This window comes from Rhinatrema bivittatum, chromosome 2 (assembly GCF_901001135.1).
Source record: "Rhinatrema bivittatum chromosome 2, aRhiBiv1.1, whole genome shotgun sequence".
NCBI lineage: Eukaryota > Metazoa > Chordata > Amphibia > Gymnophiona > Rhinatrematidae > Rhinatrema > Rhinatrema bivittatum.
In genome coordinates, this window is record NC_042616.1 from 402,127,124 (window position 1) to 402,144,084 (window position 16,961).

General features: G+C 44.4%; 1 protein-coding gene across 1 annotated transcript in view; it reads left to right on the top strand.

Moving 5' to 3' along the window:
- TRIO (trio Rho guanine nucleotide exchange factor) overlaps window positions 1–16,961 on the top strand; it is a 964,000-nt gene that overhangs the window by 924,037 nt on the left and 23,002 nt on the right. The window contains exons 51-53 of the mRNA XM_029590045.1: window positions 495–522; window positions 4,103–4,265; window positions 6,273–6,394. Of these exons, the coding sequence (XP_029445905.1) occupies window positions 495–522; window positions 4,103–4,265; window positions 6,273–6,394 (313 nt within the window). The remainder of the gene's footprint in view (window positions 1–494; window positions 523–4,102; window positions 4,266–6,272; window positions 6,395–16,961) is intronic.

A 16,961-nucleotide genomic window follows, 5' to 3' on the forward strand; every position in this document is an offset into this window, starting at 1 on the left:
ATTCTTTGGGTTATTAGCGTCTTTTCAGATTGGCTAACGCAAAAATTGCTTCTGCCTTGCTCGTTTTCCAGGTGCATTTTATTAAGCTATAGTATCTTACCACCCTCAAAGGGAGAAAATCTCTCTTTATTAAAAAATGATCTTCCCTATAGTTTTGGACTTCCCTCCAGATGCTTGGCTGGGACCCAGTTGCAGATTAATTCCTCACTAAGGCAAACTGGGAACAGCAGTGAGATCATGCTTGTCTCTGATGACATAACTAGGGTGTCTATTTGCTGCTTTTTGGGGGTGGTGTATAGCTCTACAATGTAATGTTGTACACCCAAGGGGGAAAGAGGAGAGACATTTTCAACTCACTGATCTGTGAGTTGGCCAAGCTTTGATGTTCCTCTTTAAAAAAAAAAAAAAATTGTTTCCTTTTAGTATAGAATGTTTTTCATTTGGTGCATTTATTGTGATATATCTTTTGTGTTTTTGTTTTTTTTTATTTTCAGCTCCTCAATCCCAACTACATTTATGATGGTAAGTTGTTTTAAATAGTTAAAATTGAATGTCCATAAATTACTACAGGCACCTAAATCACTGATTAAAGCAATGGACTTCCTCAGTTAGGCTCTTCTGGGAACTTTCTTGTGATTTGGACTGGCCCCATGTGCCAGGCTTACGTCTATACAGTTTTGAAGGAATGGGGCGGATCAATGAGGAAATGTGAATTGAGCATGCGTAGTTTAGCACTTACACACTATCTTGTCTAGGGTAAGAACATAAGAAATGCTATGCTGGGTCAGACTAATGGTCTGTCAAACTCAGCATCATCTTTCTGACAGCGGTGTCCAGATCACTTGGAAGTTCCCAGAAGATCCCTTCTCTGTTGTCCAATTCCAGGCAATCCCACACCTGCCTGGTTGATAAGTGTTAATGGAATTATCTTCTAGAAACATATCCAAACCATTATTAAACCCAGCATGTACTTGCTATTTAGCATGTATATGCTATTTGGCTTGTAGACAGTCTACATTTTTTCTGTTAACTTGCATACTAGTGTGCCTATATGCTTTTTAGTGCAAGTTAAATGTCAATTTAGCAAGCATATTACGTTTTAGTATACCAAAACATTTTTAGCACAAGTTTTAGAGGGAAATTTTCAAAGACATTTGCTTGGGTAAAATGACCTGACTGAAACGTGTCCTCTTCAGATATCTCTAAAAGTATGTGGGGCTTCCATACTGTGCATACTTTTAGCTACAGGGAAAAAGAGGTGTTCCTGTGGACGTGTTTAGGTCAGCGCAGGAAAGCAGCATTTGTACATTTGTTTTTAGCATGCATGTTTTGTTTCTGTTAGAAAATTTGTGTAATGTACATGCTTTTAAACTGACCACATAGTTTGCAAAGACATGGGCTATTTGAAAAGTGCCCACCAACTGTTATATTGCATAGTCTTTAAAGATGCATCAAGCTGCTGATGTTGCATGTATTTATTGGAGAACTAAACAATCCAACAGCAAACCACAAAGAATCCGGACAAATTAACATTAGCACTAATAAAATCATTAAAATCTCTCTGATTTGTATGTAATTCCTGAGATGAGGTGTTTGAAAGCTGCTCCTCCATAGCCATTTCCCTCACCGTCTTTCCTCTGCTGATCATCCTTCAGGAGCCTATGCTACTGCACTATATTGATGCACTATGCTAACGTTGGGAGTTAGCCAGACAAACCTGGACTTTTTCTGATTTCCCCCACCCCACTGACTGACTCAATTCTGTCTGAGCAAATTAATTCCCTGTTAGAATTTGGCTGGACAAAAAAAGGTGACGCTGGGGGGTGGATGTGAGGTGCAGCTTTACCTGGTCAGCACTAATATTCAGCACTGGTGGATCAAAGTTTATTTATTTATTTATTTATTTATTTGAAGCTTTTATATACCGAGGTTTAGCACATGCCTTCACCCCGGTTTACATTGGAACGAAACAATGATACATAGAACAATTTGAGAAACAAAAGTATATGCAACTAGCATATGGAGAAGGAAGTAACAGGAATAACTAAAAAATAATTTAATTCAAATAACGAAAAAGAAAATAGAAACAAAAAACGAGGAAGGTATATACAAACTCGTGTTCTGAATACAAGAAAGTCTGAATGGGAAAAGTAGGAAATGAGGGGGGGATGGGGTAGGTAATGGAAGGAGGAAGGGGTAGGTATGCGGAGAAGAGAAGAGGGGAGAAGGATGGGAAGCTTAAGGCATCACAATTGTGGATTGCTTAAATCATCATTGAAAGTCTGGCTGAAGATCCAGGTTTTCAGTTCTTTTTTGAATGATTTATTTTCGATGATAGTGGTGAGGTAGCATGGTAGGGCGTTCCAGAGATTAGGCCCCGCTATGGAGAGAGCTCTATTTCTGGTGTTAGTAAGCTTAGCCATGGGATATGTGGGTATTTCGAGTAGACGTTTTTCAGAAGTTCTGGTGTTCCGTTGAGGTTTGTGGGGGTGGAACATTTTACTGACTGCGGAGTTAACTGAATTGTGTAAAGCGTCATGGATGATCGTCAGGGTTTTGTATTCAATTCTTTGAATGATTGGTAGCCAGTGTAGGCTTTTTAGTATTGGGGTGATGTGATCCGATTTTTTATTTCCGGTCAGTACTCTTGCAGCGGCATTCTGCAGTAACTGCAGCGGTTTTAAGGTGGATTTGGGGAGACCTAATAACATTGAGTTGCAGTAGTCTAAGCTGCTGAAGATCAGGGATTGTAGAACTGTTCGGAATTCCTGATGGTGGAGGAGCGGCTTTAGGTGTTTTAGTACATGAAGTTTATAGAAACCTTCCTTGGTTTTGGCTGCTATGTGTGTTTTTAGGTTGAGATCTTTATCGATCCATACGCCGAGGTCCTTTGTTGAGCTTTTTAGAGGTATGGATATGTTGTTGATTAGAAGAGAGTTGTGGGCAATGGTTTGGTCTGAGACGTTTCTTCCAATGAGGATACATTCAGTTTTATTCATGTTTAGGCATAATTTTAACTTGTTGAGCATGTTTCTAATTGTGGTTAGGTGTTTGGCAGCTGTGCGAAGAGCGTCTTCTATTGAGTTGGTGACAGGTATGATGAACTGAATGTCGTCGGCGTACAGAAAGAAAGTTATTCCAAGACTGGAGATGAGGTGGCAGAGAGGAATTAGATAGATGTTAAAGAGGGTGGCCGAAAGGGCAGAACCTTGTGGTACACCGGTGTCTAGAGGGAGGGGTTTTGATGAGATGTTGTTCATAGTGACCTTGAAGGATCTGTTATTTAGGAAGGAGGTGAACCATTTGAGGGTGAAGCCGGAGAGGCCGATGTTTGAAAGGCTAGATAGAAGGATTTTGTGATCTACAGTATCGAATGCCGCGGAGAGGTCTAGGAGTATTAGGAGGTGGTTAATCTTGATGTCGGCACTTCTTAGAATTTCATTAGATAGGTTGGCGAGAAGTGTTTCCGTGCTGTGATTTTTTCTAAATCCATGTTGATTCGGGTGAAGTATGTTGTATGAATCAAGATGTTCGTTTAGTTGGGATAAAACAGCTTTTTCTGTCAATTTGGCTAGTAGGGGTAGATTGGATATGGGGCGGTAGTTATTTGGGTCTGACGGATCTAGGTTCTTCTTTACTCGGTTAACTGGGATCAGCTGGATTGCAGGCCTAAAGTTAACTTGAACTGCTTTGAACTTGTTTGGGCTGAATATCCGGATAAAGTTAAGCAGACAGGTTTGTCTGCTTAACTTTATCCACATATGGATGGCTCATTGGCCTTTGAGCCTATAAACATAGCCTGGACAACCAAAAAACTTCTGTGGCAGATATTTGTTAAAAACATCTTGTGATTAAAAATAAAATATATTCAAAAACTGCATTTCTTTTTTTAATCTAGAAATTTAAAAAAGTAAAAAAAAACAAAACTAGAGAGTAGAAAAAGATAAAAGCAATAGCATGCACTGCTGCTTTAAACCAGAGCCACTCCAGCACCTAGCGAACGAATCAAACAATGTGACGTCATCACCAAGCAACAGCGAAAATGAATGCCTTCCTAGACCATGCAGCACAATACGCTTATTTTTTTTTTTTATTTGCTTAGTTCCCCCAGAGTTTATAATTCCGCTGAGCGAGGTGACGTGCGAGACTGGAGAAACCGTCATACTGAGGTGTAAAGTCTGTGGTCGCCCTAAAGCATCTGTGACATGGAAGGGCCCCGATCATAACATCCTGAGCAACGACTGTCGATACATCATCACATACAGGTACTCGTGGACTGCCCCCTCCCCAAACCCCCCACAAAACTGCTGTCTTTTCTTTGTACAGAAGCAGTGCAGTAAGAATAAAAAAGGCAGCCTTCCCCCCCCCCCCCCCCCCCACTTTCTCAGACAAAGAATCATCTCCCACATCTATTTACAAAGGCTCTTCTTGTGTTCTTAATCCTTGTCATATGTTATGACTGCTTTCCGCTCTTTTCCCTTACAGTTTGCTAACAGCTACTGCCAAATCTCTTAAAAAAAAACAAAGAGCTGGAGAATAGATGTAAATCGCTGTCTTGCTGATTTTGCCAGGTGGTCCTGTCTCCACAGATTTCTTTGTATTTGTGCCGGTGAAGGATAAAAATGTATGAGGTGGGGGTGCAGACCCGTTCTGGTGCTCTGTCTGATGCCAGCTCTGTTCAGGATTATTTCTGTATAAAGCCACCAGACTGTTGTTAGGTTTAGGTGAAAGAAATGTTTGACTAACCGGTAGAAAAGTGCTCCTTTCCAGAAGCATAGTTCTAGTTTATCTTTGTAGCTGCTGAGCTCCTAGATTAAGACTGGGAAGGGGGGGGGGGGGGCAGTTCAGTTTAGGTAGTAATGATCTTCAGGTTGCCCTGCCTAATAGGAGTTTCACGTCCCTGGAACCCTGAGAACTGCTGTGCACCTTTCAAATCCACCCCTGCACTGTAAAGGTGAAATCCTTCAAGACAGGTAAGTGTCCCCTTTCTCCCCACAAGTGGTTCCAGGGACGTGTCAGTTTTAAGTGGCATCACCCACTTAAATATCGTCAGAGCTCATGAAATCCACCACTTTTTTTTAGGAGTTATTTTGATCTGTGGGAATATGCGGATCTATGATTCTGATGTGCGATCCAAGGGGGAAACCTTAGCTAACAATTTCTTTTGAGTTACCTGCACGAAACCTGGTGTTTGACTCTTTCCCATCACTGAGCACATTAGTTTTGTGGGTGGGACTAAACTTTAGCCAGTGAGTGCACATACAGGCCGATGCAATGCCTTGCGCTGGCAGCAGCGCACAGCTCAACCCGCAATTGGATGCGCATCCATAACCCCCCGATACAAATGCATGTTGATGAGGCTATTATCTATTCCCCCGATGCAAAAAAAAACAAAGTGTGCCCGACGCGCACATTTTTACTTGCCAAAATGAACGCCTGCCCAGAGCAGGCGTTAATTTTGGAAGGGCCCAAAAGGTCTACAGAAAAGCAGAAAATACTGCTTTTCTGTACTTCCTCCGACTTAATATTGTGGTGATATTAAGTCGGAGGATCTAAAAAATTAGAATGTCCCGAAAAAAAAAAAAAAAAAGGGTGTCAGCGGTCAGATTAGGAAAAGGGACACTCAATTAACGAGCGTCCGTTTTCCTAATCTGTGGCTGTGCATAGGTTAGGAAAACAGACGTTCCAAAACTGAGCGTCCATTTTCCTTACCTGCTGACAGCCACCTCTCCCGGGTTCCCGCTGCCGAGGAGGCGCTAGGGGGCATGTAATTTCCCCTAGCGCCTCCTTTTTACCGCAGCACCCAATTTAAATATTAAATCAGGTGGCCGGGAGAGCTGATTGAGCACCCACTCCCTTAACGCGCGCTGATATTGCATCGGCCTGATATTGAGTTGACTCTGGCTAAAGTTACATGGGGTTAGCTATCCTAAAGATATCCAGGTAAGTATAGCCAGGTATATTCAGCGGCAGTCTTGTGTGGCTTAAGTGCCACTGAATAGCTGGGCGTGACATTATCTGGGTAACTTTCCCTCTCATTGGCCTGCTGCATATTAACCTTTATATGACTTACAGTATGTATTGCGGTTATCCCCATTGTGTGTATGACTTGGTAAGAAACAGGAGTCATCATCATTGATTGTAAGAAGGAAAGTAGATTTTTTAATCTGTAAAAGAGGGATTTCTGCAGCAGACCTGGGAAATTTACCAAGTCATTTGTGGTTTTGATCTATTTATTTATTTATTCATTCTTCTCTCTTTGGGGGGTTCAGTGACGTGGGAGAAGCAACCCTGAAAATCATTGGTGTGACCACAGACGACGATGGTACCTACACCTGTATAGCTGCAAATGACCTGGGTTCAGTGTCATCGTCTGCCAGTCTAAGAGTTCTAGGTTAGTTTCTTTGTCTTTTCAAACACATTCTAATGACTCCTCTAAACATTCAGCCCTTAACCATGCCTTTTGTATATAGCATTTAATTTGTATATTGTTTAACCATTTCTATTCTTTCCTATCTCTTCCTCCTTTCTCCAAGTTCTGCTACCCTTGTTAAATGTAACTGCATCTTCGGTCACCTAGTTTGATGTATATTCTGCACTCCCGTTTTATGTAAACCAGCAAGATATGTTTTCATGATTGCCGGTATATAAAAACCTTAAATAAATAAAATAAAATAAAAATATCCTGGAAATCAATCCCTGACATGGAGCACATTTATTCTCCCATCTCCCCCCTCCCTAACAAACACAAAGAAATGTCACAGTATGGTCCATCAAAGTACCACATTGTTTTGTAATGTTACCATACCACATTATCAATTTATTGAGAAATGGCTGTGCACGCCTGCTGGGTCTACACATGTGTGAGCGGAGCATTCATTTACCCAGTAATTGCACAGCCTGCATACAGCCTTCCTCAGCGATGGGTAATTCAGGTTCTTCTGCAAGAATATGCTTTAAGTGCATGGCAATAGTGAAGAAGTCCACATTCAGATGCTTTGTACAGGTAACTTTTGGAGGTACCCAGATTAAAACAATTCCCCTCCACTCCCTGGATACAATTTGTCCGGTTATCTCATTACCCATTCAAAATATAGCCAGATATAAAGAGGTGGTGATTGGTTGGTTTGGGCCCCCCCCCCCCTCAACAAAAAGGCGTTCCACTGCCCCTTAGCCCAGGAACAGGAATGCCTCACAACCAAAAGCTGCAACCCGTCTGCTAACCAAGCTGCCGAACTTTTGCATCTCAGTTTTCACCGCAATCTATTCTCTAATTTATCTGCTAAAACAAGGTCACAAACAGACCAATTAAGCATTCACTCTTTTACTTTGTAAAGAGAGCCTGAAATAAAAAAAAAAAAAAGGTCTAGCCCTGTGACTCATCCTGCAGCGGAGGAGACTCTGGTTCAGATTGGCTGGTTTCAGCACACCCTGGATCAGTGTGCTCAGTCCCAGGGAGGGAAGGAAGGCAGCTGCCGCCACTCTGGGGATCCTTCCCAGCTGCAAAGAGAGGCACCAAGCAATTGTCTCAGAAGCATGTCCCATTCGGGCCAACAAGGGATCCCAGTGCTGCCCAGACATGCGGTCCTGTGTGGCTACACCTAACGAGGGAAAAGTCAGTGGGAGCAGGAAGAGGTGGGGATGAATTACATACATGCCAAGGGTGACCCTTGAAGGGAGGGTGAGAGGAAAGGATTGGGCAGCAAAATAATAAGCTGAAAGGCAGTGCAAGTAAAAACAATCTCAGCCTGAGGCACCTTTACAGATTCACGGCCATTAGTGCAAAGGTCATATTGCTGGCAGTGGAATGGTGCACAAGAAAAATGAGCTGCTTTACAGGAATACTGTGAGGGGAACCACAATGGGAAATAATCTTTTTAAAGAAGGGCATTGAGATCTGAATTTTTCTTGAATTTCTGCTCTGAATTATTTTACTCTAGCTAGCATCTGTAGCGGATGGGGGTTCTCAGTGTTTTTGATAACAATGTGAAGGCCATGATCTGCGAGCGTCACACTGCAATGACTGACATTTGTGTTAGGTTTTAGGAGAGCTCAGAAGATCACACTGTGCATCAGTTTATATTTCTGGTGCTTTTAGCAAAGGGAGGGGAGATAAAAATTTTTAAAAAATAGCAGTCAATCACATTCCAATCACGACAAAATAAAAATTCTAAGGTTCCATTTAATAACCTGTATAATTGTTCCTGTTGACTTTGTTTCCTGTATGGGACAGTAGCAGGTCTATGCAAACTGAAGCAACAGGATTATCCCTTCCTGCAGTGTTACATCTGTATCACATTGCACATTATCAAATGCTAGCCATTACCATTATACCAACCCAGATAGTGTTAATTTAAATAATGTGAGGTTAATTTTAAAAGCGTTGCTCACGCAAAAATGCCTACACAAGTGTGTATGCAGGCCGCGCACAACAAATGCAGATTTTTTAAAGCTGCAAAGTACTCATGTATATACCCTTGCACATATCAAAAATAAGAGGATGGAAAAGGGGAGGGGCCTGGATGTTCCAGGGCAGGGCCAATAGTTGCATGCATAACTATGTATTTTAAAACTGGAGACTGCAGCGCACATCGGCTTGTTATACATGTAACTTTATTACTGCTCCAGATTCGGAGCAAGTCTGTAGATCTTGAGTTTTATGGTTTATAGGACAGGGTGAGGGATTTAGGTCAACTGGGGGGCATTCAGAATGGAGAATCAGATGGGTCTTGAAGACCTCGATATTAACTGGGCAAACTGGTGGACTAATTGGAAAACCTGAGTTGTCCATGCGAGCATGTTTAAAAATCCATCCACATACGCGCGTAAAAGCCAACAAAGTCCTAGAAAGATATGCGAAGTACGTTTTCTCGAGCAATCTCATAAGATTAGAGGCATACTTGCACACAGGAGATGTATTTTAAAATATACGCGCACAAGTGCATGTACGATTTAAAACTGCAGCGTGTCTCCATTCGCACACCGATGCATGCATAATATGGTCTTTGGACGTTGGCCAAGAATTATCATTGAAGAAGCTTTGCTATGCATAAGCTTTGGGGGAGATGACAGGAAGATGGCAGCTGGTATAAAATACCAGGAAAAACTACAGGTAGTTCCTGAACATACCCAGATCAGTCCAGACCAGTGGGTTTGCATTCCTACCAGCAGATGGAGGCAGAGTACACTTTGAGGCAATGCTGCATAAGCAAAAGTGCCACCTGCAGTCCCTCAGTATTTCTCTGCTCCAGCAGATGGGAGAGGTGCAAACCTGCAGTTCTGACTGAAAGTGCTTGGGAGATTGAGAAGTTTGGGATCAGCTCCCTGAGGTGTTAGGTTCCATGGTGGGACCATCCCTTGGGTTGAGCCGGGCAACCAGGGGGGTTGGATACCACTGGCTGTTGTGGCCCGCTGCCTCTGGGGACCTTCCCTGCTGTCTATCTGCAGGGAAGTGCCTCTTTTTGTTTCCCTTGAATTGTTTCTTTTAGTTGAAAAAAAAATGAAAAAAGATGAATTTGTTTTGTTTATTGAAGCCGAGAAGAGAGACAGGAAAATCGGCCTGAGGTTCAGTGCCAGGGCTGATTCGGTGGAAGCTGCCAGGCTTGGCAGAGGGGTGAGGATGTTGATTCTGTTTTTTCCCCAGTGGGGAAATCTTTTCTCATGCACCGTGTTACCACGCTGGTCACACAGCACTCAGGCCACCGCCGCTTTTCCCATGCACCGCTTGTGTTGGCATAATTGCGAGATTCCCGCGGCTCAGCAGAGCAGTAGTGTGGTGCAGTCTTCTGCACAGCGGTGATCGTTGACTACGTGGCGATCGCAGGCCTCATGGCGGATAAACCACGCATGGAAGCTTGCAGGGCCTGCGGGCTCTGGTCGGCCCAGTTGAATACCTGCTCCCTCTGCACAGGTTATGCCTCGGGGGAGGAGGGATCCAAGGCCAAGAAGGCCTCTCGGTCTGCAGGGGGCCACATTGGCAGCCAAAGGGGGGGGGGGGTCTGCTTTGGACCTGCACCCGCAGGGGATCACAACCAGGGGACCACGACCGGTCGGGAGTCCAGTGAATCCCCTCCTTTTCTCTCTTTGGAGTCGGAAGCAGTCCAGGAGGGGAGGGGGGTCTAACTCGGAGGCTAGTCTCTTTGAGCAGGGTATTGCAGATCTGAAGAGGTTTTCTCCTGAATTTGTCCTGCTGATGCACCAGGCTTTCCTGGCTAGGAAGAGAGCGCAGGTGTGCAGAGATCCAGGGAGAGAAGGCCAGTGCCACCCAAAAGACCTAGAATGGCTTTGGCGGGCCAGTCTAGAGACTTGTTTAGGTTATGTGGCACTTGTGCAGGGGGTGACCCCAGGGATCTGGATGACTCCAGTGAAGTGCAGGAGGACCCTACATCTCCGCAGGGGGCGGATCAGGATGGGGGACAGGCCTCAGATCCGGATGGAAACAAGGATGATCCAGAGCTCAGTGAAGGGTTTGTGTCCGAGGGGGATGACCCTCGAGTCATCCACCTGTTTAAGGAGGAGCTTCGTCCCCTCATCCCTCAGGTTTTGAAGGAATTGGGGGTGAAACTGACTCAGGAAGAGTCAGACAATAAAGGCGTTAATCTGGTCCTCGATGGACTGCGGGGTCCTAGTGCCTTTCCATTGCCTAAAAAGATTCAGAAGCTGATCAGCCGGGAGCAGGCCTGAAGGTCGGTTGAGCAATGGCACAGCTTTATCCATTGATGGAAGAACATTTGGAGCATCTGAATATGCCTAAGGTGGATGTGGCAGAATCTGCGGTGACCAAGAAGACCACAGTTCTGGTGGCAGGGGTCCACCGCTCTGAAGGATGTGCAAGACCACAAATTGGAGATTCAGTTGAAGCGCATGTTTGAGGTGTCAGCCTTGAGTCTACAAGCAAAGGTGTGTGCTAGTATGATGCAGCGGGTTTGCTTGTGCTGGATTCAAAAGCCCCAGGAACAGTCCTCGTCCGTTATACTTAGTCCCGTTCAGGCGGCTCGCCTGGAGGCTGGGGTGGCTTATGTGGCGGTTGCCTTGTATGATTTGGTGTGTACATCAGCCGAGAGCATGGTCTCAGTGGTGGCGGCACACAGACTTCTCTGGTTGCTCAACTTTCCTTTAAGGGGAAACTGCTTCTCGGGTAGGACCTGGATCAGCTAATAAACTCCCTGGGTGAATCCAAAAGGAACAAGCTGCGGGAAGATAAGAAGGGTGTTAAGTAAATCTTTCCACCCCGCTCCCGTTTCCGGGATTCAAGGAGGTTTTGGTCCAGGAAAGGGATCTCGACCTTGGGCTCGAAACGCATCGGGATGTTAGCAGCGTTTTCAGGGTTCTGGAAGGTCCTCCAGAGGCAGCTCCAGTCAGGGGGCCAGAGGAGGTAAGGCCTCCCAATGAAGCCAGGCATGCCCATTCCTCGGTGGAAGCGGTAGGGGCAGATTGTCCTTTTGTACGAGGACTGGAGAAGAGATTACCTCGGACGAGTGGGTTCTAGAGGTTGTAAGAGACGGTTACACCTTAGAATTTTCACGCCTGCTCAGGGCTTTCTGGAGTCCCACTGCTCTTCTCAAAGCAGACGGGAGGCAATAGAGGGGACTCTGCAAAGGTTGATAAACTTGGAGGCCATAGTTCCAGTTCTGCTGAGCAAGCAGGGGCGGGGAAGATACTCCATTTATTTTGTTGTATCAAAAAAGGAGGGCACCTTCCGTCCCATCTTGGATTTTCAAAAAGTCAACATAACTTTGTGGGTGCCGCGTTTCCAGATGGAGACATTGCGTATGGTGATTGCAACAATCCACAAAGGAAAGTTCCTGGCGTCCTTAGATCTAACCAAGGCTTATCTACATATTCCCATTTGAAGGGAACATCAGAAATTTCTGAAGTTGGGTCAGCACTTCCAGTTTCGAGCCCTTCCCTTCAGTTTGGCCATGGCTTCCTGAACCTTCATGAAGGTGATGGTGGTGGTGGCTGCAGCCTTGTGATGCGAAAGGATTCTGGTCCACCCATATCTGGACAACTGGCTTATTTGGACGAAGATGGAGGAGGAATGCTGTCATCCCGTGCAACGAGTATTGAACACCCTTGAGGGGTGGGTGATCAATGTGGCAAAGTCTCACCTGGTTCTGTCTGTCGCTGGAATATTTAGGGGCCCACTTCGATACCCAGACAGGCAGAGTGTATCTCACAGCAAACAGGGTGGCAAAGCTGTAGACGCAGGTGGCTCGGCTATTGCATCTGCCCAGACCAAAGGTCTGAGATTACTTTCAGGTGCTGGGCTCATGGCCTTGACATTGGATCTAGTTCTGTTGCCCAGATGTTGGAACAGTATTGTCTACCATTACCTCTTCAAGCTGAAGCTAGGTCCAACCTTTTGTCGTGGCTGTCAAGGAGCAACCTGGAATGGGGGGTGGACATGCAGGCTCCAGACTGGAAGGTGGTGACCACGAATACCAGCTTCAAGGGCTGGGGAGCAGTGTGCCTGGATTGATCGGCCCAGAGTCTTTGGTCTGTGGTGGAGACAGCCTGGTCCATCAAACACCAGGAGACGAGGGTGGTGCACAGGGCTCTGGAGGTTTTTCTGCCTCTGGTCCCAGGGTCACTTGGTTCAAGTGTTTTCGGACAATGTGACAACGGTGGCGTACATCAACCGCCAAGGAGGGATGAAGAATCGCGCTGTGGCTCGGGAGACTCAGCTTTTGTTTGCATGGGCGGAGCATCACTTTGAGGGAATTTATTTATTTAAAGTTTTTATATACTGACATTCAGTGGGAGTATCACATCGGTTTACAATTTTATTTATTTATTTATTTATTTATTTATTTATTCATTCAACCTTATATACCGGCTTTCAAATTCATTTCAAGGCGGTTTACATTGATTGAAATTGCAATAGCAGCATTCAAATACATATATACTAAAAACATATCCTTAAACATAATACAAGGCTATAATACAGTAAAACCAAAGGCTCACTAACTAAACAGTACATTAAAACTAATCGCTTTCAAATCGCAGCAGTACTGCCACATCTTACCAGGATATCCCCCTTCCCTCTACCCCTCCATCTACCCTCCTCCCCCCCACCCATCTCCCCTACTTCCATCTCCAACTCTCATCTCCATCTTCCCCTGGTGTCTCTGTATTACTATGATGAACGGGATCAACTATTTAGGCTAAAAGCCTGTTCAAATAGCCAGGTTTTTATCTGCCTCCTAAAGCTATTAATATCCTCCTCTGTCCGAATCTCTGTGGGTAAGGAATTCCACATTTTCGGCCCTGCTAGAGATAAAGACCTCTCCCTTACTGAACTAAGGTGGGCCAGTTTGGGTGATGGAATGGTCAACAAGGCCTGCCCAAGGGACCTCAAATTTCGTGATGGGACATGGATACGTAAAGAGGCATTCAGCCATTCCGAGTTCGTGCCATAGATTGCTTTGTGTATTAAAGTTAGGCACTTATACTGAATGCGGAACTGGACCGGCAACCAATGTAGTCCCATCAGCACCGGGGAAACATGATCAAATATTTTTGTGTCAGACACTAGCCGTGCAGCCGCATTCTGCAACAGTTGCAGCGGACGAATGGTCGATGAGGGTAAGCCTAACCATAGGGCATTACAATAATCTAGCTTGGGTAGAATTAATGCCTGGACTACAATCCGGAAATCATTCGGGTGTAATAGTGGTTTTAATCTCCTTAACACTCGTAGTTTGTGAAAGCCGTCTTTTAGGATGGCCTTCACAGAAGTTTTCATATTAAGCTCAGAATCCAGCATACAACCTAGGTCTCTCACCTCGTATCGGATCTTATACGAGGGGAGACTGTTAAGAATGTCCTTCTCTACTTTCTCTGTTACCTTATTGCCGATGAAGAGTATTTCGGTTTTTGAGTTGTTTAGCGCCAGTGACATATGTGTAAGAAGTTGGTTTATTGATTGGTATTAGACCTCCCAAAGTTTCAATGTGTCTGAACATGAACTTAACTTAAAACGCTTTACAGAGAACTCTTTATAAATATCATGGCCTCCCACATGTAGGCAGATTTCCTAAGCAAGCAACAACTGGATCCTGGAGAGGGGGGGCTGTCCCCGGAAGCCTGGAGTCACATTTTTGCCAGATGGGGTATTCTTCAGCTGGACCTCATGGTGACGCAGGCGAGATTCTTCAATCGCAGAAAGGAAGTCATATCAGTAGAGCTGGATGCTCTCATGTGCCTGTGGCTGAAGGGCAACCTTCTGTATGTTTTTTCTCCATGGCCTCTCATAGGCCGAGAGTTACAGTGCATAGAGGTGCAGCCAGGAACAGTGGTGCTGGTGGCGCTGGAGTGGCCCACCATCCATAGTTCGCAGATCTGATGTATCTGGCAGTGGACAAACCTCTTTGGTTGGCTCTTCTGTTGGGGTTGCTGCGACAGGGACCCATATTTTCGGAGTGGGAGGATCAAATTTGTCTTGCGGCTTGGCTTTTGAGAGGCGGCAATTGCATATGAAGGGATATTGGGTAATTTCTACCCTTCTTCAGGCTAGGCGACCTTCCATGTTTATGGCATACGTCAAGGATTGGAAGGTATTTGAAGCCTGAGGTCTGGTGCCTGCAGCAGTGCCTGGATGCTCTGTCGGCATCCATACCACATATTTTATTCTTTCTGCTGCAGTGTCCAGGTTTCTCCCTTGGGTTGTCTGAGGGGAAAATTATGGGGCAGGTCTTTGGCTTTGCATCCCGATGTCATTCGTTTCCTAAGGGGGGTTAAACATTTGCAGCCTCCGGTCCAGAAAATGTGTCCAGAGTGGAACTTCAACTTAGTCTTGCAGGTTCTCTGTGAGGTGCCCTTTGAGCCTTTAGGTCGATCTTCTTTGAAGGACCTTACATTGAAGATGGAATTTCTGGGTGCTATTTGTTCAGCCAGAAGGATTTCGGAGTTTCAGGCCCTGTCTTGCAGAGATCCTTTTTTGCATATTTCTTCTAACAGGGTGACATTGCGTACGGTGCCTTCCTTGTTGCCAAAAGTTGTCTCTGACTTCCATGTGAACCAGACAGTTGGATTGCCGGGGTTTCTGGATTGGTCTAGAGATTCTTCGAAGGATAGAGATCTCCATCTTTTGAATATGCGTCACACTCTGTTGCACTATTTGAAAGTCCGATGGAACCTTTAGAAGAGACATGTCGGGAGAACCTTATGATTATACCGCCCTGACGCATCATTGGCGAAACGTTGTCTACAGCGTCTTGAACAGCAGCTGTTACAGCGCTGATTGAGCATTTCAAAAAGGAAGGTTTTCTGAAGCATTGAAAAAAATGCCACCAAAAAATCATCTATAAGTGTGAGAATTAGTTTCTATCGGGCGAACATGTTGCTTACATTCAAAAGCATTGAATCTGGTTTTGTTTTTTGAGCTATGACCAACGAGAGAAAAAATGCATAGCGATACATAAATAAAAAAACACAGAAACCAGTTTAAGGAATTATTTTTTTAATATAATAAAAAATACATTAAAAGTTTTTTTGAATTATTAATTAAAAAAAGAGGTGTTTATGACCCATGGTTGCAACTACTGGTTTTATCAAAATCTGACGATATAAGTTCAGTCAGTACCAATGCTGAGGTCTTTTCCTCTCCGATACAAAGTATCAATGTTAAAGATTATTCGTAACTAAATAATAGCAACTATTCATTACTGCACCAGCCAGTTTTTTTGTATAGTTTTAATAAAATACTGGTGTTTCCCTTTGGTTTTGAGTTAATGAAGGCTCATGGAGCCATAGCCCAATAGATGCCAGTTCCAACTGAGCTAGAAGCCCAGGAAAAAAGTGCTGAAGCAAAAGTGCAATTCCGAAAAATAAATAGAAAAGCTCTCTATATCTTCTGGCTTGAGGCAATCAGCAAGTCCTGCCTCTCCCGCCCCACTCCACCTTCCCCCATACACATCTTCAGGAAAAGCTTTTGAAGCCCCTCAACTGCTTTTTCTCTTGTAACAGTTTTACTTTTCCCTAACCCCCAACTACCTCATATTTCATGGTTTAAAGTAAAAGTGCTCTTTTGAAGGAACTAATGAGGATATTCCCGTACATGTTAGTTTATTGGAAGCCAAAAAAAATCTCTGTGTCTACACTGGAAAATAATCTCAGATTTCGGAATCAGGTAGCCACAAAATACCAGTTTCCATCATCTGTGGGTTTATCTCCAAATAAAACCCATAGTTGTTGTTTCCAAATGTGATCCTAAAGAACCACCTCCCCACACCCCCGCCATCTACCACAGGACACTATTTTCAAGATTGTGCTAGAGGTGAATTTGCATCCATTAGATTCAAAACCATGCTCATTTGCATAGTTTGGGTTCCCCTGAACCCCAGACTTGTGAGAGGGCTCTTGTGAACCAGATTTAAGAACCGCCAAGTTTTGGGTTTTTTTTGTTGTTTTTTTTTGACAAAAGACAGTTTTATCTATTTATTTATTTAAAAACTTTTTTATACCGGCATTCGTAGGACACATCATGTCGGTTTACAAATAACTGAGAAGGAAAGGAAATTACAATGAACAGGGGAGGGGGTTAACTGCAGATATACATAAGTACAGGAGAGGAGAGTCAAAGGCAGCGTTACAACTATTTGCATTCGATTAGGATTAGATATGCAAATGAACTAATATACAAAGTTAAGTGGCATGTGCACTTAATACACTTGGCATATGAAACTTATTTACAGTAAGACAGGGGCAAGTGCACGTACGTACGATTAGAATCTGGTGACGGGGGGGGGGAAGGGAGGGAGGGAAGGGGGTAAGGAGAGGAGGGGGTGGAGGGAGAGGGTACATAGGGTGAAGGTATTTTCGGGGAGAGATTGTTAGGGGGGTGAGTTTTACTAGCAAACTATGCCTGCCTCCCATCCCAACATGAAAGTTCTTCGGAGGCTCCTCTGTCCTAGACCGTACATCCCCAGTGGGAGCAGGCAACTTCCGTTCTCTCATAC